The sequence below is a fragment of the Barbus barbus genome (genome assembly GCF_936440315.1).
Source record: "Barbus barbus genome assembly, chromosome: 12".
NCBI lineage: Eukaryota > Metazoa > Chordata > Actinopteri > Cypriniformes > Cyprinidae > Barbus > Barbus barbus.
The window spans coordinates 24,728,644-24,756,171 of NC_136740.1; the positions used below are offsets into that span (position 1 = coordinate 24,728,644).

The window sequence follows — 27,528 nt, forward strand, 5'->3', positions numbered from 1 at the left end:
GTACTATCCATCTTGGAAGCAACTCTAAAATGAGAAAAAGAGAAAAAGATTTGTTGGTAACTTGATGGTAAAGTTAAGCAAACATGGTGTAGTTTGTTTATAGCCTAAGTAACCTAAGCGTTTTTAATTTTGGTCACTATATTTAGGCTTCGAAATTTGTTTTGAAGTTGTCTTCATTTGTAAAGATCATCTTGAGGAAAAATAAGAATCACAAATGTTTGCTGGTTGCAGAGCTTATTTTATGCAATAATCCAAAAACCAATAGAAAATCATTTTATGCATCTTAAAATATGTCATCCCTGCAGCACTCTATGAACTTGTGAGCCAAAATGTATACCATTATTCACCAAAAGTCATAAAATATGGAACATTTGGTTTCATATCGAATGGTGTTTGATTTCATTAACATCTGACCTGTTATATAGGCATAACATAATTTCAACATTTAAAAAAAAGTTATAGTAAAAAAGATCCCTTTAATATGATGACTATTTATAATGATTTACATAACCAAACACGTTCATTATTTTAATGAACATAATCACATTCATTATGTTTTATGTTGTGTTTATTGAATGAAATTAGCTGTAGAAGCAGCATGAATGGATGTGGCCATTTATAGTTCACGTGTCTCCTTTTAGCTTGTGATGCGCGTGAGCAGCAGATGTGGATGACCCAGCTTCAGCTGTGCACCCGTCGCCACTCAGACGGCAGTGCCAAGGTAACCCAGTTACATTTATTTCGGCACACTGTGCTCTCATTTCCTTCCTTTAAATTTTTTTCACTCACTCTTGCTTTAGAAAGCACAATGTTTGTCTTGAGGCTGTCCTCCTTTGATTTTGTTCACTCTGTCATCGATGATGTACTAACTGTCCTTTCCCTAAGTGCATCTTCTCTTGTCATCCTTCCTGTCTTTGTCTCTGTCTTTCACATTCTGTGTGCTGACTGACTCGCTCTCCATTTCCTCTGACCTCTCCAGGCACTACTTCGATGACAAACTGCCCCTGTAGTCTTGAGATTCGTGATGCTGTTTACTCTCTCTGTCTCTTTTCTCTTATCACACTGCATATACGGCTTGTTGTAACGGGTGGCATTTCAAATGAGGTCATTAGCAAGTTTATACCTGTAAGTCTTGATTTGGCTTAATTGGTAGAGATGTGCTATTACTTTTCTACACAGTTTAGCTTGGTGCATGATAAAACAGGCAAATAAAAGCCATTGACTTACAGTGCACTGAAGGAGAATATATTAGGGACCAGAAGAGAAACTTGGCTTTGCAGTAAGCAACCACTTACTCATTTTAGTTTAGTAATTTTAGTACTTCAACTTAAAGTTTTATATTCCTTTTTCTTTAAGCTTTATTTCAGTCAATGAAAATGAGTTTTAATAGTTAACACACTAATAACAAAACTGCATTGTTGTGACCTCTGTGACATTTTCTTGAGAAAATGTACATTTTGACATAGGGGTGGGTGATATAATGGAATACATAATTAACTGGTAGAGATTTTCGACTAACATCTCTATCATGGCTACACGCTCACGTGGCCTTGCTGTGCTATGTGGTCAAGAAAACTTACCGTGTACGTGCGTTTTTAAGCATTGCGGTTTAAAAAACAAGTGATTTTAAGCCATTCAAATGCAAAGAAAGAGAACTAATTTCACTATACTTCGCTATAGGAGTGCTGTCAGAGAGCGTGCGCACAAGTAAAGGGAGTATTGAGTTATTTTTGCTGCTTTAAACACACACTTGTATGAGTCAAAATGCCCGTCTTTGCAATTATCCTTGTATACACAGTCATTTTTGGTCTTAAGTGAAAGTAAACAGCTGAGAAATAAAACACAAGTAACAGTATATTGGATCCGGACAACTCTTAAAGTGACAGCAGTCTAATATTCCTGCTAAGCAATAGTTTGATACTGATGGGAGAAACAGTGTGTCAGTTCACTTATGTGACAAAAACACACTGCTTGTCACATACTGTTTCCCACTATTGTCTGACTCTGAACACTCAGTGAATTGTATGTTTAACCTTTACAGAGTTAAACTTTAAGCATTCACCTCCATTAAGACATGCCTCAAGATTCATAATTTTTGTTTTGCCGCCTGAAAGAGATTCAAATGGATGTTTAAATGCAGTGGTATGCATTCGGCAAACTGTTTTAGGCAGATGGTGTTGTCTCCAATTATTTATCGTAATTTTCAGCGCTCTTGAGTGGCAGAATAATGATAACTTCAGTCAGATCTGAAAATGAGTGTTTACAAATGGGAGAGTTATCCACTAATTTAGAGCACGGATTTAATGGAATGGAATTGAGCCTTGAGGCTAAAACATTGTTTGACTTCTATTAGCATTCATTTTCAGTATATGACCAACAAATGGCAGTCTAATAACACAAGCCAGTGTTAGCTGCTAATGTATTCTTAAAAAAAGGGAAAAACCTTGCAGTCTCTTTGATTAATCACATTATAAGCAAAGTCATTTGAAACCACACAAACCTGGGCCTGGTCTTCATCATCGGCCTAAGGCCAAATATATTACATTACCAGTGTGTTATATTTATTCATTTAATGACTAAATCCATAATGCATGCAACAGATGCTTCATGTATTCTCTACACTTGTTGTGCTTATTTTTTCATTTTCATTTTTAAAGCAAGGATGCACTAAACTGAACAAAAGTGACAGTTAAGACATTTAAATTGTTGCTGTTTTTTTCCTCTTGGCTTTTTCTGTTCAACAAAGAATCCTGAAAAAATGTATCATGTTTAAACAAAAAATAATGAGACAAAAATGCGTCCACTGTTTCAACACAGCTGTTTTCACCATTAATAATAATAATAAGAAGTAGAAGAATTTGTCAACACCAAATCAGTATATTAGAATGATTTCTGAAGGATCACATGACACTGAAGACTGGAGTCATGGCTGCTGAAAATTCACCACAGGAATAAATGACAATTTAAAAGATATTAAAATAGAAAACAGTACATTTAAATTGTTATACTATTGTACAATATTACAATTTCACTGTACTTTATCAAATAAGCATTGTAAGCACTATATTTAGCAATTAAGTATAATGGTGAGCACTATATATTATAGCTTTGTATGTGTGTGTGTATTTTTATATATATATATATATATACCATAAAAAAATATCTCAAAATTCTGTCTAAATTTCTGAATTCAAATTTCCCGATATGTGCTGTTCTATGAACATCCCTGCTATAAGGGGGTCTAAGGGTCTGTATAATCTATGACTTATGTAACCTGGTAGTCAATGCAAAAATCTCATCCGACTGAAAAATGGACTGCCATTAGACTGCGAGAATGCAACTGCATGAGGTTGGGGGAGCTCCATCGGACCTGAATAAAATACTCATTGCCGCATATACAGAAAACCTCCTAGTGTGGTCTCATTTGGGGTCATATCAAAGAGTGTGATCTTCCTTCAAGCCTAAGAGTCCATTTAGCAGCACCCAGGGGAGTAATGTTCTCTTGCGTTTCTCAAAAATGCACAGGTGCTATTGCCTTTTTTTTTTTACCTAAATACATCCTCCTCTGTTTGATATGAATCATTTATTTATATATATATACAGTATATAGCATGACTTTGGGAATGTTGCTGTTCTGAGACTGATTTCTTTGTTTTTTGGCAACTTCTTTGGATCTACTTATGGGTGTTTGCTAAAGTCAGTATGCATTTCTTATTATTCATTATTTTATCAATGTTTAAAACAGTTGTGCTGATTAATATTTTTGTGGAAACTAATACTTTTTTTTCAGGATTTTTTTTATTTTTGGTGTTTATTAATGTCTTTTCTGTCACTTTCAAATTTAATGCTGAATAAAAAAAGTATCACTTTCTTGAAAAAATAAATAAATAAAATTCTGTGTGCATTAAAGAATAGACCTGAACTACAGTGGTGGCCAAAATTATTAGAACACCTTACAGATCTGAAAATATTGACCTTTTTTGCCTACAAAACATGGATTCATTTTATAATGTTCTGGAAATATGCAGATGCTTGCTCTGAGTGCAACAAATATGATGAAGTGAGTACTGTTTTTATCCACTTTTAATTTTAATATTTGGTAAGTCCATCTTTTGCAGCAATTAGAGCAGCACATCTCTCTGCCATAGTGTCAGTATATTTCCTGAGAACTTCAACACTAATGCTATCCTATGCCTTCTGCAACTCAAGCCAAAGGCTTTACTTTGAATGTACAATAGATCTGTCCAGTTTATTTTCCAACTCGCCCCAAATTTGCTCGATGGGGTCGAGGTCCTTATTTTTAGGAGGCCTGTCCATCATTTTCAATGTTCCAGCAGATTCCTTCCATCGCAGGTAGTTCCGGCAATAGTTCGTTTTTTGGGTATTGTAATGACCTTTTTATCAAAAACAACTGAAACCTCTTAAATATGCCAAGTATTCTAATAATTTTGGCCACCACTGTATGACTTGGGATGAGAATATTATAGAAAGCTTTTTTTGCTCTTCAGCCAGTAACCAGTCTTCCATGACACCCCAGAAACCATAAAGCTGTGTGGTAAAAAAATTAAATAAAAAAACACCCCAAACTCCACAGAAATTATGGAAGAAAGTTTTGCAGTCTTAAAAAAAATATAAATCTAGTTAGACTTGACATTTTTGTAACAGCATGCATTAGACACTTTTGTGCATTTTTTTTATCAGCAGTGCACTAAATGCTTTTGTGAATTACAGACAAATGATGTCTCAGATTAGCTGTGATGGAATGAGATTGCAGTTCTCAGGTTGTGCTGAAGAGCTTTTAGAAATGAAAGCATTTCAAATGAGTGACAACCTTTATCTCTCTGCTGTGGAGAACAGTACTCCACCGGAAGCTCTCTCCTCCTCTCTCTGCCGTCTCATATTGCACTTTTTCCCAACATGCACTGCCCTTGCTTCCTCTCCCCCTCCCTGTCTGTATGTGGATGCTGTCTTGGTGGAGTCAGGCCGATGATGCTCTTTTGCGTGATGGCAGACCGTTCTGGCGGCACAGGGCCAGTGTCTGTTCCCGTGGGGAAGCGAGGCCTGGGCGCCTGCTCTCCCTCTCACTCCTGCTGCTGCCATTGCTGCTATCTCTTTCAGGGCTGCACCTCCTCCTCCTCCTGCAACACCTCCTCTTCCTCCTCCGCCGGCCAGACCCACAGCTTCTCCCTGCACCCGCACCCCGTCCCACAGTGCTCCTCCATCTCCGCCCAAAGACAGACCCCCCAGCACGGGACGCCTGCCTCTGTCATCACCATCACCCACCACAAGTCTCCCACCGCCAGCCAACTGGCCTGCAGTCAGCATCCTGCAGGACTGCACCAGGTAAAAGAGGTACGGGCAGCGTCAGACAGAGCCAGCTAGCCACTGTTATTAAACACACTGATGTTTCGCAGTGTCTGTTAGGTTTTTATTTGATTTAACTCTTTGATGCAAATTTAGGATTTTTTGGGTCAGACTAGTAGTTTGGATTTTTGGGCTTGTCAGTATTTTCATTAGTCACACCATAATTATTATTAATTTAATTTTTAGCAACATATACAGTTGAAACCAGATATTTGCATACACCAGAAAAAAACACAAAAACTTTTTTTTCTTTACTGTCAAACATTAAATCAGAGTAAACTTTTTCTGTTTTATATCAATAAATATTAACATATTTTTTGCATTTGTTAAATGTCAGAATCGAGTGAGGGAGAATTTTATATATATTTTTTTTATCACTTTCATCAAAGTCAGAAGTATACATACACTTCCTTAGTATTTGGTAGAATTGCCCCGAAACTGTTTCACTTGGGTCAAACGTTTTGGGTATCCTTCCACAAGCTTTCTACAATAGTTTGCTGGAATTTTGGCCCACTCCTCTTGACAGAACTGGTGTAACTGGGTTAGGTTTGTATGCCTTTTTGCTCGCACTCGCCTTTTCAGTGCCACCCACAAATTTTCTATGGGATTGAGATCAGGGCTTTGTGATGGCCACTCCAATACCTTGACTTCGTTGTCCTTAAACCACTTTGTAACTAATTTGGAGGTATGCTTGGGGTCATTGTCCATTTGGAAGACCCATTTGCGCCCAAGCTTTAACTTCCTGGCTGATGTCTTCAGATGTTGCTTCAATATATCCACAAAATTTTCTTTTCTCATGATGCCATCTATTTTGTGAAGTGCACCAGTCCCTTCTGCAGCAAAGCAGCCCCACAATATTATACTACCACCCCCATACTTCACAGTTGGGATGGTGTTCTGAGGCTTCAAAGCTTCGCCCTTTTTCCTCCAAATATACCGTTTATCATTATGGCCGAACAGTTTAATTTTTGTTTCGTCAGACCACAGGACATGTCTCCAGAAATTAAGATTTTTGTCCCCATGTGCAGTTGCAAACTGTAGTCTAGCTTTTTTATGGTGGTTTTGAAGTAATGGCTTTCTCCTCCCAGAGTAACCTTTCAGCTCATGGTGGTACAGGACTCGTTTTACTGTGGATAAGGACACTGTCTTACCAGTTTCAGCCAGCATCTTCACAAGGTCTTTTGCTGTTGTCCTGGGGTTGATTCGCACATTTCGCACCAAAAAACGTTCCTCTCTGAGACTCAGAAGCCGTCTCCTTCCTGAGCGGTATGATGGTTGTACATTCCCATGTTTTTTATACGTGCATATTATTGTCTGAACGGATGAACGTGGGACCTTCAGGCATCGGGAAATTGCACCTAAGGATGAGCCACACTTGTGGAGGTCCACAATTCTTTTCCTGATGTCTTGGTTGATTTCTCTTGATTTTCCCATGATGTCAAAGAAAGAGGCTCTGTGTTTGAGGTGTGCCTTTATATGCATCCACAGGTGTGCCACCAATTAACTCAAATTGAATCAATTAACCTATCAGAAGCTTCTTAAGCTCAGAATGGAATCATCTGGAGTTTTCTTTTTGTTTAAAGACACAATAAACTTAGTGTATGTATACTTCTGACTTTGATGAAAGTGATAAAACAAATACATAAATATTCTCCCTCGCTCGATTCTGACATTTAACAAATGCAGAAAATATGTTAATATTTATTGATCTAAAACAGAAAAAGTTTACTCTGATTTAATGTTTGACAGTAAAGAAAAAAAAGTAGTTTTTTTTCTGAAGTGTATGTAAATATCTGGTTTCAACTGTATTTATTAAAACATGTTGTAAACATTTTCTTCTAATACATATATATATATATATATATATATATATATAAGTTGAACTGTGTATGTGTACATATGTAACAATGTATGTATGTTACATATAAATAAAATCTATAAAGCAAGTTATATATTAAAAATTTAATTTATATATAATAAATATATATATATATATATACACTATATTGCCAAAAGTATTGGGTCACCCCCTTCTAATGAACAGGTTTGACTACTTTAGTAATTTCCATGAGTACAAATCTTAATGTTTAAGCATATAAATATATTCTAGGGAATTGTGTGCTTCTAATTTTATAGCAAAAGTTTGGACAGGACCCTTTTCTATTCTAACATGACAGTGCCTCTGTATATAAGGCAAGGTACAAAAAGAAATGATTGACGGAAATGATTCCGTCAGTGTGGAAGAACTTGACTGGTCTGCATAAAGCAAAGTCCTAATCTCAGTTGAACACCTCTGGTGTGACTTTAAATGCAGACCTTGAGCCAAAAACTCACCAAACGAGCGATCCAATAAATGTTTTATGTCATTTATTGGATCGCTCGTTTGTTAATTTAAGATTTATTTTTAGCAACATATTTCTATAAAAGTGAGAAATTATATATATATATTATATAATTATTTAAAAATTACCATTTAATTAATACATTCATATATTCACACACACAAACACACACACGTGTTGGTTTTTGTGGTTTATGGGGACTCTCCATAGGCGTAATGGTTGTTATACTGAACAAACTGTGTGTGCTATTGCCCTACACCAACCCTACACCTAAACTTAGCCCTCACAGGAGACTTTGTGCATTATTACATGTTCAAAAAACACCATTTAGTATGTTTTTTTTTTTTAAGCCTTTTGAATTACGGGGACATGGGCAATGTCCTCATAAACCACCTTCATATTGTAATACCTCTGTCATACCCATGTCATTATACAAATTTGTGTCCTCATAAACATGCACACATACACACACACACATATATATTACAGAAATAACATTTGTCAGTTATTTGCAAAACATTGCTTTTTGTAATTTTAAGGTTTGTAATTTTCATTTTTACTGATGCTTCCAGGTCTGTCAGAAATCAGTTTTGCTATTTCTACAAAACCTATGTAATATGTAATTACTATGTAATTTTACCTTGGTCACATATTTACAGTAAATTAATCCAGTTTATATAAAATTGTATATTCAAGTTTGCAAGATATTTTGTTAAAGGTCTGTCCGCTATAGTAGATGAAAAACATCAAATGGTTAAATATTAAATATTGTCTGTCTGTTCTGCCAAAGAGCACACAGTCTTTTGCTTTAAGCTTTGAAGGTTGACAGAGGTTTAATATGTAGTCAGCAACTTCAGTGTTGAGCTGACACCCTTATGGAGCGTCACAACCTCGGCTGGCCTGTGAGTGCTGCATCAGCATCAGAAAGTGGCTGTTCAGCAGGAAGCTTGTTTTGACATTGTTGCAGTTATACCCCACAATAGAGTGAGAATGTTAGAAATTGTCAGTTTTGACTCAAAACTACATAAATTATTGTGATGTTTTTGTCAGATGTTTGAACTCTCATTCGGATGGCACCCATTCACTTCAGAAGATTCATTAGTGAGCAAGTGAGGAAATGCTAAATTTCTCAAAATCTGTTCTGATGAAGAAACAAACTAATCTACTCCTTGGATGGAGTAAATCTTCAGCAAATTTTCATTTTTGGACGATTCCTTAAAAATTTGGCATGTAACTTGGCTATACTGCTTGTAGTGTTGTAGTCGAGTTCTAGTTTTTAACCAATTGAGTTTGAGTGGGAGACATTTATTTATGTCTTGTGTTACAAAAATGTACAGCACTTCAAACTGCTGTTATAAGCGACCAGACTGAAGGTTTTTGCAGAGCATGATCAAACAATCAAAATAATCCTATAGATGTAAATTGAATTTATGCCTCATTTAATATTGAAGAATCTTATCTAAGAAACTTGCTTTTGGTTTGGTTTAAACCGTCAGTTTGTATGACCCTAGTATGATATTTTCCTGACAACCAGCTGCTTTTTCTGGCTCTTAGGCCATATTTATCTCCTCAAATTAGACAACACTGTCACTTTCGCTGACAGTCCAAAGGAAACATGCAGCAAGTCATTGGAAACGAGCTGTGATTCATAAAATGTGCTTTCAAAATGTGTGTGCATCTAAGCAGTGAGGTGGAAATTACTATTAGCAATCTCTCTGATTATCTTGCCAGCGTGTTAGGCAGAATATTTTACTGGGTGTAAAGCTGGCAAGCGTGTTTATGGGTATAGTTCTTCTAAAATGTAAAACTCTGTCATTATTTACTCACCTTCATGTCATTGTAAACCCGTATGACTTTCATAGGTGTGAGTAAAAACTGACAGCATTGTCATTTTTGGGTAACTGTATCTAAAGTGAGTGTAAAAACTTTATGACATTCTCTTTATATGTTGCATTTTGTGGAGCATTCAATCCTCCTCTCATTCATCTGTCTTCTTTAGCCCCACTAAATCATCTTTCTTGGCCGTGGAGCCAACCCACCCCCATACACCTATTTAAACTCATACAGGCCCATTTACACCTGCTGATTTGGAGCTCAAAAGAAGTAATCTCCGGGCTGTCAGTCAAAGATGTGGATAGCGCCTGTGCTTTTGAAAAGACAACCAGACACAGAGAGACAACTTCTCCTTTGCCGTCTGGAAATAGCCAAGACACTTTTTTTCATATTCACACCATTTGCTTTCATCTCTAATACTTTTTTCAGCAGGTGGAATTCTGTATATTTTGTAGTATATTTTGAGGTTTTGTTAAAAGTTTTTTTCCCCTCCATCAGCACTTCATATTCTGTAGGCATATTAACTTGGAATCCCTGATGTTCAAAGTATTCTTTTAATGCCACTAGCATCACTAAACTTATATATATATATATATGTGTATGTGTGTGTGTGTGTGTGTGTGTGTGTAATATATATCAGTGGTGTGAAAACGTTTTTGCCCCTAATTTGTTTTTTTTGTTTGTTTTTTTTTTTGCATATTTGTCACACTTGAATGATTCAGATCATCAAACTAATTTTTATATTACACAAAGATAACCTGAGTAAATACAAAATGCAGTTTTGAATTAATGATTTAATTTATTAAGGCAAAAAAGCTGTCCAAACCTGCCTGGCACTACGTGAAAAAGTAATATCCCCCTAAATCTAATAACTGGTTGTGCCACCCTTTGTAGCAACAACTGCAATCAAGCATTTGCGATAACTGGCAATGAGTCTTTCACATCGCTGTGGAGGAATTTTGGCCCACTATTCTTTGCAGAATTGTTTTAATTCAGCCACATTGGAGGGTTTTTGAGCATGAATAGACTGTTTAAGGTCATGCCACAGCCTCTCAATTGGATTTAAGCCTGGATTTTGACTTGGCCACTGCAAAACCTTAATTTAGTTTTTTTTTAGCCATTCAGAGGTGGACTTGCTGGTGCGTTTCAGATCATTGTCCTGCTGCATAAGCTAAGTGCGCTTGAGCTTGAGGTCACAAACTGATGGCCAGACATTCTCCTTCAGGATTTTCTGATTGAGTGCAGAATTTATGGTTCCATCAATTATGGCAAGTCGTCCAGGTCCTGAAGCTGCAAAGCAGCCCCAGACCATCACACTACCACCACCATGTTTGACTGTTGGTATGATGTTCTTTTTATGAAATGCGGTGTTGGTTTTACTCCAGATGCAATGGGACACACACCTTCCAAAATGTTAAACTTTTGTCTCATCAGTCGGCAGAATATTTGCCCAAAAGTCTTGGGGATAATTAAGATATTTTTTGGCAAATGTGAGACGAGCCTTTGTTTTCTTTTTGGTCAGCAGTGGCTGTTTCCTTGGAGCTCTCTCATGGATGCCGTTTTTGCCCAGTCTCTTTCTTATTGTTGAATCATGAACACTGACCTTAATTGAGGCAAGTGAGGCCTGCAGTTCTTTAGATGTTGTTCTGGGTTCTTTTATGATCTCCTGGATGAGTCATTGTTGCGCTCTTGGAGTAATTTTGGTAGGCCAGCCACTCCTGGGAAGGTTCACCACTGTTAAAAGTTTTCTCCATTTGTGGATAATGGCTCTGACCGTGGTTCGCTGGAGTCCCAAAGCCTTAGAAAAAGCTTTATAACCCTTTCAAGACTGATACATGTCAGCTATTTTATTCCTTATCTGTTCTTGAATTTCTTTAGATCGCAGCATGATGTGTTGCTCTTTAAGCATCCTTTACTTTATCAGACAGGTTCTATTTAAGTGATTTCTTGATTCAACAGGTCTGGCAGTAATCAGGCTTGGGTTTGGCTAGTGAAATTTAACTCCGCTTTCTAAAATAATGTGGTTAGTCACAGTTCTTTCATTTAACAGGAGGGGGCAATTCATTTTTCACGTAGGGCCAGGCAGGTTTGGACAGCTTTTTTCCCTTAATAAATGAAATCGTCATTTAAAAACTGCATTTTGTATTTACTTGCATTATCTTTGTGTAATATTAAAATTAGTTTGATGATCTTAATCTTTTAAGTGTGACAAATATGCAAAAAAAACAAACAAAAAAAAAACAGGAAGGGGGCAAAAATCTTATTAATTAATAATAATATAATTATTATTATTATTTTTATTTATTTATTTATTTTTACATTAGCCTGTGGAAATCCACCTACGAATAGCTTATAGTTATGTACAATTCCAGTGGTTGGGTTGGTATTGGCATTTATTTAATCAAAAATATATTTATTATTATTATTAATGTTAAACAGTTTGCTGCCTAATATTTGTCAGCATTTTCTGATAAATAGAATGCTTAAAAGAACAGAATTTGTTTGATATGTAAAACTTTTATAACTTTACTTTGTCAATTTTGATTAATTTAATGTATCCTTGCTGAATAAAAGTATTAATTTCTTTCAAAAATAAAAATAAAATCTAGTGACCCTGAAATTTTGAATGGTAGTGTGCACTGTGCAGCCTGCAATTTAAGCTGGAATAGCAGAAATATTGTAAGTGTTGTACTGAAAGAAAGGACTCACATTACCTATGGAAATGATTTTGAAAGGCTCCATGAATTGAAGTGACTGTTGTTATAGTTGCACGAAACTGTTGGCATTTTAATTATTCTGCTGTGTTTATTTTTATCCATGGCTTGATGTGCAATTAGTCACACTTTCCCTTCAACAAGTGTGGAAATTGCATTCACACAGAAATCATTAGTGTAGATTAGAGCTGATCATCTTTATAGGGATGTGTGGATGTGTCTGTCGGAAGGTGGACAGGACTTGGTATTGTATAATTCTGAAGGTATTCTGAAAATATTTGACTGCAGAATGGTGCGATTGACCATTTAGAATCTTTAGGTAGAATTTTTTGGCATAGCAGGATTTGTATATCTGAAAGAAAACTGTATGCGGCCTTGAGTTTACTTTTATTTGACCCTCTTATTTGCCAACGCCTTCTGTTTGGTAAATTAGCTGATGGTTTGATTCAGCAAAGCTACCAGAGTGAATAGCTAAGGCACAAAGTTGAAAATTTGTATGTAAAAGCATGTCTGCACATTATGCTACACATTTTAAGCCAAAAAATAAAAGCTTTCAAAAATGTGGGGTCAGAAAGGTGTTTCTTTCTTTTCTTTTTTTAAAAGAAATCTATAATTTTATTCAGCAAATATACATAAAATTGATCAAAGGTGACAGTAAAGACAAATAACAATATAACAAACGATTTCTGTCTCAGAATAATGTTGTTCTGTGTTTTATTTATCAAGGAATCTTTAAAAAAAAGATCATAGTTTCTGCAAAAACATTAAGAAGTACAAGTTTCAACATTTGTAATAATAAAAAGTTACTTGAGCAACAAATCAGCATATCAAAATGATGAATATAATGAAATAGCAAACAGTAATTTATTAAGTACATTTATGTAACATTTTATTTCTAAAATATTTCACTTTTAGAATGACTTTTTCTGTATGTTTGATCAAATAAATGCAGCATTAGTGAGCATTTGGTGAGACTTAAAGACCCCAAACATAGTGCTTTCCAAATGAATTTATTTTGTAGCCAAAGTTAAGTTCCAGTGACATTGCATGTCCTTTAAGAGCACATGCGAGGAAAAAACAAAAAAAAGATGTGTGTGTAAAAGTGACAGTGATGGAGAGTGACTGAGAGAGCTGAAACCTTTCTGACTGAACATTTTGATGGTGAAAAATGAAAAAGACACGACAAGAAACACCGATTTTGTGAGGGACGGACCAGAGAGGGGGAGGAAAAAAGAGCTGGAGTACATGGAATTGATTTTCTGTTAATTCTACAATATCGTTTCATAAGTAACACCCTGAGAGGTGTGCTAGAATTAAATCTGCTTTCTGTCAGTACTTTAAAAATATATCGCCAAAACCTCAAGAGAATAGAAGACAAACCATTATACTCTTACTTACTCTTAAATAATGGATTACTATATACTTTTAAAGGAATTATGGGTAAGGCCAGAGCCAAACCTGAGTCACCTGCATTAGCATTATTAAAGGCAGGGTAAGCAATTTCTGGAAGCCAATGTTGATATTTGAAATCACCAAAACAAACACGCCCCTACCCCAAAAGGTTTGATAGATTTTGATAGATACACCCCACATATACATAGCCTACGCAACCCAGGCAACGATTAATTCTGTGAAACACAAGCCGCTTTTCCACCGAAATTTCCTGGAACGATATGTCCCAGGAACATTTTTACCCCGGACCTGTTGCTGTCTGCGTTTCCATCGCGGTCTGAACTACTGAGAAGATTAGGCAAATAGTCTGGTGACGTAACGTTAGGTCTGCGTGCGTTTCTTAATACCAAGTACGCAAATTTCGGACTTCCATCCACGGTAATTCATATAATCACAAATTATATGAATTATTATGTTTGTCCACTACAGAGACATCAGAGCCAGCGGCAAATGTCAGCAGGACTAGCCGAGGTTATGCTCCTCTCTTCAGGATACATGAGCACTGAGCGCCCGGTGATCGCATGGAGCTCACGTTTCCGAAATCGGTGACGCCCATTTTCAAATAGGCGCTGTTTTCATAAATAAACCCCAGATTTGAGTTTTAAACAACTACATTCTCGCCTGAAATAGTCCAGTGTAGTCAGGCTGTTGTGGCACGGCATGTCCGGTGTAGACACGGCGTTACTCACCTATCGAGAAGAAACAACGCAACCTCGGCATCCGATCGCAGGCTTGCGCTCCTTGAGTTTTCTCCAGCGCTGGAAAGCTGATCCGATATTTACACGGGTCCTACTTCTTGCCTTATTATTCTGCAGTCGTTTTCCTCTTTTTGTTTTTTATCCGACATCTCTATCTTTCTGTCTCTCGTTTCGGCTGTTCACTGAACGCTCTCTCCTCCACATCACAAGTAGACACGCCCCTAACTGCTGATTGGCTACAAGTTTGATTTGTACTCGGCCCGACTCGGTTTTCTAAAATGTTTTTGAAAAATTACATACCCTGCCTTTTAATGTGCTAAACACTGGTTACATTCTTCAAATGTTCTCCTTTTGTGTTCCATGTTAGAAAGAAATACAGGTTTGGAATGTCATAAGCGAGAGTACATTTTTGGGTGAACTATCCCTTTAATGCTATTTTAGTCTTTTTTTCTCAGCATTATACAACAGTTTTGAGTGTGTGTGATCTCTCAGCTCCTGAATCTTGATTAGTATTGAACCTGTGTGCAGGGGTCCATGGGAATTCTGTGCTGAGAGCAGGTGACAGCTGTGATGCCTGTCTCTTTCCTTTAATACTCACTAAAAAAAGAGAAATGGATCAAAGAGAGAGTATAAAGAGACGGATCAATTTTTCATGAGAGCTGAGTTATGAGCAACTGCAAAATCTCTTCTGTGCTCAAAGTTTGCCATGCTGACAGACAGGACAGTGAATTATTTAAAGATGACGTCAATGTCTGTGGGACCAAACACAGTCTAACCTGTCAAACCACATTTAAAAGGATAGTTTACCTGAAAACAACAGTTCTGTCATCATTTACTCACCTTGTTCTAAGCCTGACTTTCCTTTTGTCTTTGAAATTTCACACTTTTCTATTTATCATTTTATATGTCTGGAAAAATTTCCTTTAAAAGTAACAACTTACGGGTTTTGCAACAACAAGAGTGAGTAATAATGGCAGGAGTTTAATATTTTCATTTCATTTTTGCTTTAAAAGGAATTTTTATACACTACTGTTCAAAAGTTTCCTTCACTAGTAGGTTTTATTTTATTTATTTATTTTTTTTTTTAATGAATTGATGCCTCTTCTGCTGGGATGCATTAAATTGATCAAAAATGACAGTAAAGACTTGCAATGTTACAAATGGTATCTTAATATAAATAATGTTCCTTTTGAACTTTTAATTTATCAGAGAATCCTATGAAATGTGTGTCCCAGTATACACTGTAGATATTAAGCAGCACAACTGTTTTCAACATGGATAATAATAATAAATGTTCCAAATCGCCATTAGTGATTTCTGAAAGTTCATGTGACACTAAAGTGCAGTAATGGCTGCTGCAAATTCAGTTTTGCTTCCTAGGAATAAATTCAATTTTAAAATATATGAAAACAGTTATTTTAAATTGCAATAATATTTGTTTTTACTGTATTTTTAATCAAATAAATGCAACCTTTTTGAGCATAAAATCTTTTCAAACAAGAAAAAAATCGTACAGACCCCGAACTTTTGAAAAGTGTATTTGCATCTTTTATATAATCTTACTTGTTTCTAAGTGTTTATTATTATATTTAGATCAAATCTAAAGAGGCAGATATCTTGAGAAGACTCTAATGTTCCTTTTAAGAGTGTAAGTTTCCTCCATTAAAACTACAGCCGTGCTGTGATAGTGTTGCAATCACTGAAGTGTTGGAATGGAGGGAGGAGAGAGAGAGAAATATGTGCGTACTGAGCTACCTACAGTGATGAGTCACATCCTGCAACTTTTTTGCTCCTCTTTGGCTATCTGGCTGCTTTTCGTTAGAGCTGCTCAATATCCACACCACCACAAAAGCCCATGGTCATTACCTTCATGACGGACTCAAACGGAGGTGGCAAACACTACAAACTTTCCCTCACGACTCGCTTCATGATCACAAAAACAGCTTGTATTTAATGCAAATTAGAGTTTTCATAAACACCCAATAAGGGTAAACTCAGCAACATACACCCAAATATGTCATATATTCTCTGTCTCTGGGATTTGCAGCTGACAGCATGGGGTTTGTTTGAACACTTGTGCAGAGAGGAAGACCGGATTGAGCTAATCCTTGAGATTATTTTCACTCGCTAGAATTACAGGTGTCTCAATCTGCTCTAACCTGGAGTACAATCCCCTGGATTAGATTATTGCACTACACTTCTCATTTCTTCTTTACCTCAATATGTATTATTTTATTTCTTTGTGATTTAATCAAAGTCAACTTTATTGTCATTTTAAGCACATCACGTGACAATTGATAAAAACAATTGTGTGTATATGTGCACACGAAGGCAGCATGTATTTAAAAAAAACAGCAATGTTGTAAATAATATAACAACATTAACCATTTTTATATTGTTAACAATATATATACTGTTATTATATTTAAAAATGTAATTTATTCCTGTGTTGGCAAAGCTCAGTTACTCCAGTCCATAGGTGTGTTCGACTTGAAGCAGCGCTGTGCAGAATGATCACTGTATGACATCAATGTACCGTGAGAGTGATAAGAGAGCAGACAGATCCTGTGCATTCCAATCGCTCTCGCGGTACTTTGATGTCATACGGTGATCATTCTGCACAGCGCTGCTTCAAGTCGAACGTGCCTCATCACTCCAGTATTCAGTGTACTAAAATAAGATGCTGTACAAATGCTGTGTACACGCTGGCAGTGTGTGCCTGTGTAAATATTACAGAAATCCAAAATTTTATCATGGAACTCTAGAAGGCACAGTCCGATAGGTCTAACTCAATCTTACATAATGACATCATTGTTCACATGGCACTGCTGATTGGTTCTTTTTGTATCGGCAGCCAATGAGCTTGCTACTGAACATTCAAATCCTTGGCTAGTGCTTGTTGTAGCAGTTGCAGCATGCTTCAGAAATCCTCCACCTTCCCCAGCTCCACCTGTATAAATCTGCTATGGGGTGATCCATATATGCTACCTAAGGGGGTTTTCATATGTCATGTGTGTCAGTATTTCTTACTTGCTCACTGCAGCATGTTGTGGATGTGTTAGCAGTAGCAGGTCTCGGTACCTGCTCTTCTGCAGCAGATCTATTTTGCAGAGACCAAACACATTAACATTGTCCTGTACATTACCATGCCAAACCCTTTGAGAGCTGTCATGACAAGAACTAATTTTGTACAGTTTTTAAGTGCATTCTAATCAAGGATTCATTTACTAAAGGGCTGTTCTGTGGATAATAGAAAGCCCAACTCAAGTAGCTCTAAATACAAATGTGTGCTGTTCAAATTGATTTAATTAAGATGTTTCAGAAGTCCAAATGGAATCGATGGGAAGGCTGTCTGTTTTTTAGGTCATGTCCCAGGCAGAAGGCCAACAGAAAAACCTGGTTAATTCCATTGAGTCGTTACCGAGCCGAGGGCCGCTGTCCTCCCTGGACCAGGACCTGCTCCTGCTCAAAGCCACATCTGCAGCCACACTCAGCTGTCTGGGAGAATGCCTGAGTATCCTTCAGCACAACGTGTGCCAGGCGGCCCAACAGATCACCCACAGCCACACGCAGGGATCGAATACAGGCAAGAATATGGCACTGTCTGTCTCTTCTGAAATGTGTGATGTGTGTTAGTGCAGTGTGCCAAAACGTGTCCTCTTGTTACATCAGATATAATATTTTTGTTTGGTTTATAGCAAACATAATTTGAAGATCAATGTCCACAAATTTTCTTAATGGTGAATTTTGTAATTAATTTTAATTGCTGTGTATGATAACTGATATCATCCTGTGTGTAGGTAATGTCTCTAATTGGTCAAGGCCCAAAACAGCCTCAGAAGGCCATGTGAAGAATGGAGAATTGGCACGTAACAACACCTCAACTAGACATCAGCCCCACTCTCCACTTCACAGGAACAGAGAACGGCTCAAAGACACAGAGGTACGCAAACAAATATATATATTGTTTTTCCTAACATCTTTTACATTCTATGTAGCAGCTGCCACTGTAGATAACAGTACTATTTTATTTTAATTTATTTCACTTTACATTTAATTTTTAATTTAATTTAATTTAATTTTAATTTTTTTAAATGTTATTATATATTATATTATTCTATTCTCTTCTATTCCTTGCCTGAAATTTGATCCATTGCTGTCACTGTTGGACAATGCTACTGCATAGTTTATTTGGTTTCATTTTATTTAGTCACAGAGGTACTCAGAAATGCACATATATTATGTTTTTTTTTATAATTTTTTATTTTATTTTATTTTAATTTATTTTACTTTACATTTTTATTTTTTTTATTTTAATTTAAATTTTTTAATTTAATTTAATTTATTTATTTTTTATTTAATTATTCTATTCTATTCTATTCTATTCTATTCTATTCCCTGCCTGAAATTTGATCCATTGCTGTCACTGTTGGACAATATTACTGCATAGTTTATGTACTATTTGGTCTCTTATATGATCTTGCATTCAAGAGGTACTCAGAAATGCAGATATATTATGTTTTTCCTAACATTTTTATTTTAATGACACTCTCTGAAAATGTATCTGTTACTGTCACTGTTGGACAGCATTACTTTAGAAAAATTAGTACTTTAGACACTATGTGGTCTTGTATTTCATTTTACTTTGTTTTTGCAATAGACTTCTCATCCAGATTTTCTCATCCAGCACTTTCTCTCTCGCCTCCTCAAAGAAAACGCCCCTGCAATAGAGTCATCATTACACCCATCATTATCATTCTGAAACGGGCAGCTCTGTGACACGCTACTTATCACTTTAAAAGGGAGATGATCTTTCAGGGGTAAAATCTGTCACCGGGATACGTTCAGCGTTTCTGATAATAGCGCAAAAAATCAGAATGGTCTCTGACTCATTTGAAGTCTCCCGTAGAGTAGACACAGTTTCAAATACACATCTGCACTATTGTGCGTGCGCCTGCCAGGCTTCTACAGCGAAGGAGTGGAAGAGGAGCCCTAATTGGATGTGTTCTAGTTTTAGCGTAGTCTGTGGCTGACTGAGGATACCCACAATCCCTCTGGAGCCCTGAATGAGTCAGCCGTCCCTCTTGGAAACCTTTTATCCGCCTGCGTTTCTCTAGAGAACGACCAGGGCTGCTGTTTCTTCGACGTAAGCGTGTGCAACTGTTTGTTTGCACGCACGCGGTGGCGTATGTATAAATGCATGTTAATTTGTGTGTGCACGTATGCCTGAAGGGAGCTAATTCATTTTGCGGTTGCTTTGTGTGTGCTTGTCATTAAATCGGCTCCCTATGAGGACGAACATGCTCCCAGAATGCAACAGTCAGAATTTGTGCTACGTTGTTTCTCTTATATACATGCGATAAGATATCTAATTAATTTAACGTTGTGACTCATACCATTAAACCTTTAAATGACTTGAAAATTAAGAAGATGATGATGGCATGATGCTGAAGTCTGAAACAAGTGCATGGCACATGTGTTCTTCAGTTATTTAAGGTGCTTCCAGCACCGAATGCAATTTTAACAGACACAACATCAGCATCGACTGCATGGCTCATGGATTATCTGGGCATGAAACTGTGCCAGCGCAGACAGTGAAATATGCTGATGCATCTGAGGTCTGAAATTAGTTTGTATGAGCTCCATCAATCAATCCCATCATACTGCATATGAGATCCGGCTCCAGGCGCCTACTTTTTCTTGAGCGCAGTGTGTTTCTGTATGGATTCTGTGTGGCACAGTGGATTGTGGCCTCATCACACAGGAGTGCTCTGGTGATCTTTTATGACACTGTGTGTATTGTAGCCCTGGAGATACATAATTAACTGAAGCTTTCGCTCTGCGTAATGTGATTGCCAGCTGCAAAAAGCCACTTAAGCTGCTGTGGGACTTAAAGGAATAGTTCATCCACAAATGAAAACCTTGTCATCATTTACTCACCCTCATGTCGTTTCAAACCTGTATGACTTTCTTATATCTGTATATAGAGCGCAAAAGGCGACTTTTTGAAAATCCTGATTGCTGTTTTCAATATGTGAAAGAGCTTAAAAGACTTAAAGTTCCATTGAAGTAGTCCATATGAATTGTAAACAATATACAATAAATGAAAATTCTGTCATTAATTACTTACCCTCATGTCGTTCCAAACCCGTAAGACCTTCATTCATCTTCGGAACACAAATTAAGATGAAATCCAAGAGCCAGACAGCAACGCAACTGCTATGTTCTAGGCCCAAAAAAGTAGCAAGGACATCATTAAAATAGTCCACGTGACATCAGTGGTTCAGTGGTATTATACAATAATATGTTATTTACATTAACTCTGCCCACCAGCGTGTGCTTGGGCTAGACAAGACTACAAAAAACACCTGGTAAACAGCAGCTGCAGTGGCATAGGTAGTAAAGTGCAAGCAGTAACTTTTTGATGTGATGAACCCGAGTTTGAAACCGCCTTTTGCCGAACTTGTTCTTCTCCATTTCCTCATCACACATCACATCGGAAAGGCATTTATTTTCAATAAAAAATAAGGAAATAATCAAAAGTCAAAAAATAATGTTCAATAAGTCCAAAAATATTTATCAGGAATGGTTAGGGGTGGGGGTGGGGGGTTTGTTGTCTCAAAAAGGCATCTATTTAATTTAAATAATAAAAAAAAACTTACTGTACACTCGTTATTATTGCATACTGTTTTATAATGTACTACAATACTGAGGTGCAGATATCTGCCACTTTGTATTAAATAGCATCTAACTACTATTTACTTATTGCAATGAAAATACTGCTATTTCTACATAGTATTAATATAATCTATCGCTATTTGCATGTAGTGTAAATAGCATCAATTAGTTGCTGCCAAAGTTTTATTTTTGGGTGAACTGTCCCTTTAAGTCATTAATCACTGAAAAAAATGACATCTACCCTAGCTCTCAATTCTCACATTTGTGAGAGTTCATATAAGAAGTGGTGAATTATGATCCACAAATGAAGCATTCTTTTGAGTCTACTCTTTTGAATGAATTGTTTGATTTAGTATGCTAAACAGTTCTGAATGATTTGTTAACAAGTCAGACTGATCCGATTCTTGGGTTCAGCTCTCTGTAATGGTTAACAACCTGTTGGAGGGGAAAGTTATACACCTCATATAGATCACTTACAGTATATCGGGGTTTGTGAGTTTATAATTAAAAAATTATAAAAGCTTATAATTAATTAAACAAACACACACAAAACAAAATTCCGGAAATGTTGGGACGTTTTTTAAATTTGAATAAAATGAAAACTAAAAGACTTTCAAATCACATGAGCCAACATTTTATTCACAATAGGACAGAGATCATAACAAATGTTTAAAAAGAGAAATTTTACGCTTTTATCCACTAAATGAGCTCATTTCAAATTTGATGCCTGCTACAGGTCTCAAAAAAGTTGGCACGGGGGCAGCAAAGGGCTGAAAAAGCAAGACATTTTGAAAAGATTCAGCTGGGAGAACATCTAGCAACTAATTAAAGGGGTCCTATTATGCTTTTTCACTTTTTGAATTTTAGTCAGTGTGTATGTTTGGGCATAAAACGATCTACAAAGTTACAAATCTCAAATTCCACTCCACAGGGAGATATTTAGTTTTTGAAAAAAATCCCTTTTCAAGAACTACAACGAACAATTTGAACTACAAAGTTGTTTTCCTGTATTTGTGACATCACAAATTGTAAATCCCGCCTACGAAATTTGAATGGTTGGGGGGTGGGGAGAACGCTTGGTTGATTACTGCAAGCAAGTTTCTATCCGTTATTGTAACCACGGGTTGATAAAGCGGATCATTTTCATTCAACCATAATATTCTTCATAAGGTTAGCTTTCTAAAGAAACCAAACACTTATATTTTGATATGCACCAAAAATACACGTGACCACAGAGGATATTACTGGTTAGATACATTGATAAACAGATCCTCAAATTTTAAACGACACAAATAGCAGTTGAGCTAAACATCTAGTAATCAGGTAACTTATACATTCTGGATTTACCATGGATTAAAAATAATGCAACAGCTTATAAATGTCACAAACACACTTCTTAATACATGTATAGATAATCTGTCTATAGTGTTTCTTTTCTCGAGTATATTTTGCTTCAGTAGCAGAAACGAGTATACTTTGGTCCCTTTTAAAACTCGTTTCTAATTCAAAGGTGTGGTTCTCTTTCTTTGTTTCACTAGCAACATGGTCCAGTTGAATTCCTTTGTCTGTTTAGGGAGCGCAACAGAGAAAAGGGCGCGCGTTTTCAGGAATGCGCGTGATAGCCGGGTCATAAGGTCTTTGGTTCGAAGAGTCTGGAAATTGTCTTTAGTTCGAATCGCTCGTAAACACGTCATCCTTTGCGATATCGTTCTTGAATTTACTGCATGAAGTCAGGGGGGGTTTTATGTGGGGTTCCTATGTGGCGTCAAGAAGTCTGGTGTTAGCTGTGTGTGCGTTCAGACCATTCCTTACAACACTGAATCACTCATCGGCATGATTCTGTCATTGACATTACTAAATGGGCCCAGGAATACTTCCAGAAACCACTGTCGGTAAATACAATCCGCCGTGCCATCTGCAGATGCCAACTAAAGCTCTATCATGCAAAAAGGAAGCCATATGTGAACATGGTCCAGAAGCGCCGTTGTGTCCTGTGTGCCAAGGCTCATTTAAAATGGACTGTTTCAAAGTGGAAAAGTGTTCTATGGTCAGACGAGTCCAAATGTGACATTCTTGTTGGAAATCATGGATGCCGTGTCCTCCGGGCTAAAGAGGAGGGAGACCTTCCAGCGTGTTTTCAGCGTTCAGTTCAGCATCTCTGATGGAATGGGTGTGCATAAGTGCATACGGTATGGGCAGCTTGCATGTTTTGGAAGGCACTATAAATGCTGAAAGGTATATAAAGGTTTTAGAGCAACATATGCTTTCCTCGAGACGACGTGTATTTCAGCAGGACAATGCAAAACCACATACTGCAGCTATTACAACAGCATGGCTTCGTAGTAGAAGAGTCCGGGTGCCCGCAGTCCAGATCTTTCACCTATAGAGAACATTTGGCGCATCATTAAATGAAAAATATGTCAAAGATGACCACAAACTCTTCAGCAGCTGGAAACCTATATCAGGCAAGAATGGGACCAAATTCCAACACCAAAACTCCAGAAACTCATAACCTCAATGCCCAGACGTCTTCAAACTGCTTTGAAAAGAAGAGGAGATGCTACACCATGGTAAACATGACACCGTCCCAACTATTTTGAGACCAGTAGCAGGCATCAAATTTGAAATGAGCTAATTTTGTGCTTAAAATTGTGAATTTCTCAGTTTAAATATTTATGTTATCTATGTTCTATTGTGAATAAAATATTGGCTCATGTGATTTGAAATCCTTTTAGTTTTCATTTTATTCAAATTTAAAAAATGTACCAACATTTCCGGAATTCAGGTTGTATATATATATATATATATATACGGTAAATAAAAAAAAGAAAATTAAGTTATGTGCATGTCGTGACCATTAACCAACATCAGAGAACCATGAAAATGGAAATTCGTCGCTATGGTTTGTTTCAAGCAAATATTTTAGGCCATGATTTATAAGAAACTTCCCCTTATATGAAATTTCCCCATTGTATTTGAAATGAGAACAAATTATGGCATAATACTCATTTTAGATTAAACGTGTTCTGATATTTTATTTAGTATTTTATTTTTAAATAAAGTAATCCTGTTCTGTTATATGAGCAGTTGACCGGAATTAAATGCTGTATAACATTTACAATACATTGACCTTGATCTAAAAAGTGGAATATGTATTTAAATGTAATTTTAGAATTCCAATCTTGTTATTAAAGCAGTCTCATCAGAATGCATCATTAGATATTCTGCATGAGTTTGTGATATTGTAATTAATTTTGACAGACAGGGCCATGGATCGATGGCGTAGCTACTCACCCGATGAGAAACGCCTGGCCGATGGTTCAGCCGTAACAGTTTAAAATTCACAGGGATTACTCAAGGATAGGGGGAACACAACAAATGATTAGCCAAGTGATTTATTCAGCAGCTGCCCAAGTGATTCTTCTTGTCTGAATGCAGAAACAGTGAGACATGCTGTAAAACAACAGTGCCGCTCGAGAGGTTATAAATCTTGGCTGCGTTGGGGACTGGAGCGAAAGGGCTTCTCCTTTATCACCGCTGGCCAAACGCCAAAGCATTTGTCTGAATGTGATATTGAATCTTTTAATTAACAAACACGTACCTTTGCGCCTGCAGATTGTGTTTGCTCTGATGTAAATGGAACATAATAAGATCTCTTGTGGCAGATTGCCTATTGTTTTCATTATTAGAATGGTTGTACTTCATCGTAATCACCAGTAGAGGAAAGCAGAGAGCAGAAAGGATTGCAGTGATTGAAGATTACAAGTGAACTGCAGAGAAAAGCAGTCACGACTGAATAAAGCTGTTTGGGAAGGAGTTCGTGTAATGTACATAAAGCATTTAATGGTTCTTTTTTAAGACAATGTTTTTTATTGGATTTTTGGACAACTGGGAATAAATAAGGCTGTCAGCATTCTCAAGGAGAGAGAGAGATTTCAGTGTTGTCTGTGAACCAGCGTGCCTTTCTTTCCTGTCTGTTCAGGGTCTGACAGCTCGCTCTTCTGCACTGTCAGAGGAAAATAACAGCAGCAAAACTGCAGGGAGCAGAAAAACAAACCCAACTATGAGACATGGCCCATCAAGCATACGTATCCCAGATGTTTGACAGGAGAGGCAGCAGTGCAAATCCTTGTCGAGATTCAAATCGGTGTGTGGATGGGTGTTTGTGTGTGGCTAGAAGGCAATAATCTGTCTTCGTCTCTGCTGGGGACGAATGGTAACCCTCTCAGAGGCACAACATGGTTCACCAGTCTTACTGGGCCATAGCTAAGGCAGGGGTTACATGGGAGTTTATTGATTTCTGGTTCAGATTTTGATTCCAGTGATCACTAATTCATTAATGGTTTAGGTGTGCTGTTGAATAGATGAGCATTGGAACTAAAAGAGAAAGCAGACATTGAAAAAAAAAAATAGTCTGCTTTTTCTGCAGTTAAAACAGCACTAGCTATTACAGTTGTTCAGTTTCTTTAAAAACATATCTAAATGAGCCTTTAATAGTTCAGTTGAGTACAATGTCTTGTTTTTTTCTTTAATATGGCAGTAATTTATTACTAAAATTAATAAATGTACTTATACTATGGCACTAAATAATCTAAATGTTGTTGTTGTTGTTATTAGCAGTAGTAGTAGTATTAGTATTGAATCAGTGTAATATAAAATCATGTTATAATAAGATTTTAAATTGTAAAATGTAAATGTAATTTTTAAGATACTACTACTACTAATATTTTGTCGATGTAATATGAAATAATATTATAATAATATTTTAAAATGTAAAAAGTAGTATGTAGTTTGCTTCAAGTTTTTTTATTATTATTTTACTGATATGATGTAAAATAATATAATAATGTTTAACAATATAAAAATTATAATGTAGTTTAGGTTTTTAAAATACTTGTACTACAATAATTTATCAATGTTATGTCAGATATTTTAATACATTTTAAAATGTAATAAAGTAAACTGCAAACTACATATGCTTATTAAATTTTAAAATCAGCATTTTTAAATTAAACTAAACTTCAAACTGCATTTTACTTTTTACATTTTTGAAATTATTATATTATTTTACATTACATAGATAATGTGTGTGTGTGTGTGTGTGTGTGTATTTATATACAGTATGTATGTTTTTACTAAAGTTTTTATTACTATTATTATTATTTTAATATAATTGGAATGGTGAATTCAAATGGTTGTTATTCATTATCATTTTATTCTCCCCTGCAATCTATTTTTTTTCTGCAGACTATTATAATTTTAGATGGTAGTACACACTTAATCCTTGATTTAATCACTTTTTTTTCTCAAAAGAAATTTTTTATTAAAAATGCGGATCTTTTTTCATTTTCTAAGATTGTATAATGAGGTCAGGTGACTACAGCTTACTACTGTATACCATACTTTGTATACTGTGCACTATGCAGTATTCTAATGTTCCATAATGACATACCACACATACGCGTACACACTAGGTTCAGGAGGTTCCCATGGAGTCATGTGCGGATCAGGCCGTGTCATGAGACCGCATGAGGATTAAACGCATCATCTGAAATGATACTGAACACATCACAAACTCAAACTGTACTAACATCATGGCAGATACTAGTTTTTCTCTTGCTTTACTGCATTTATACATTACTGTTCAAAAGTTTGGGCTCAAAAAGACTTTTTTTTTTAAAGAAATATATTTTTTTTAATATATTTTTATTCTGCTAGGAATCATTAAATTGGTCAAAAGTGAAAGTAAAGATATTTATAATGCTACAAAAGATTTCAAATAAATGCTGTTCTTTTGAACTCGTTTTTAATCAAAGAATCCTAAAAGAAAGTTTAGAACAGTTTCCACAGAAATATTAATCAGCACAACATATGTTTTTAACATTAATAATAATAATAATAATAATAAATGTTCCTTGAGCAGAAAATCAGCATATTAGAATGATTTCTGAATGATCATGTGACATTGAAGACTGGAGTAATGACTGCTGGAAATTCAGCTTTGGCATCAAAGGAATAAATAGCCTTTTATAATTTAAAAAAATACATATTTAAATTGTAAAAAATATTTCACAATTTTATATAGTTTTTACTGCATTTTTTGATAAAATAAATGCAGCTTTAAAATGGAAAAAATCTCACCGACCCCAAACATTTGAACAATGCCGAATATTTATGCGTTCATTAATTTAAAAAGTTAATGATTAGTTAAATTATTAAATTAAATTAGTTATTGATAAATTAAAAAGTTTTGAAATTTTAAATTTTAAACCAAAAAAGTGTCTTTGAGAAATCCTCAAATTTAAAGCGGTCATCGGATGCAAAATTCACTTTTCAAGTTGTTTGAACATAAATGTGTTGGAAGTGTGTGTACACATCCACCCTATAATGATAAAAATCCACCTAGTGGTTTTTTAAAATCCCCTTTCTCAAATCAGGCCGTTCTGT

At 36.1% G+C, this 27,528-nt stretch overlaps 1 protein-coding gene across 3 annotated transcripts in view; it reads left to right on the top strand.

Moving 5' to 3' along the window:
- Nucleotides 1-27,528, top strand: part of osbpl10b (oxysterol binding protein-like 10b) — a 48,041-nt gene that overhangs the window by 5,774 nt on the left and 14,739 nt on the right. The window contains exons 3-6 of one of the 3 annotated variants that reach the window (XM_079430465.1): nt 642-721; nt 5,119-5,352; nt 17,767-17,989; nt 18,204-18,346. In XM_079430465.1, the coding sequence (XP_079286591.1) occupies nt 642-721; nt 5,119-5,352; nt 17,767-17,989; nt 18,204-18,346 (680 nt within the window). The remainder of the gene's footprint in view (nt 1-641; nt 722-5,118; nt 5,353-17,766; nt 17,990-18,203; nt 18,347-27,528) is intronic. The other 2 variants (XM_079430466.1, XM_079430467.1) reach the window with 2 other exon arrangements.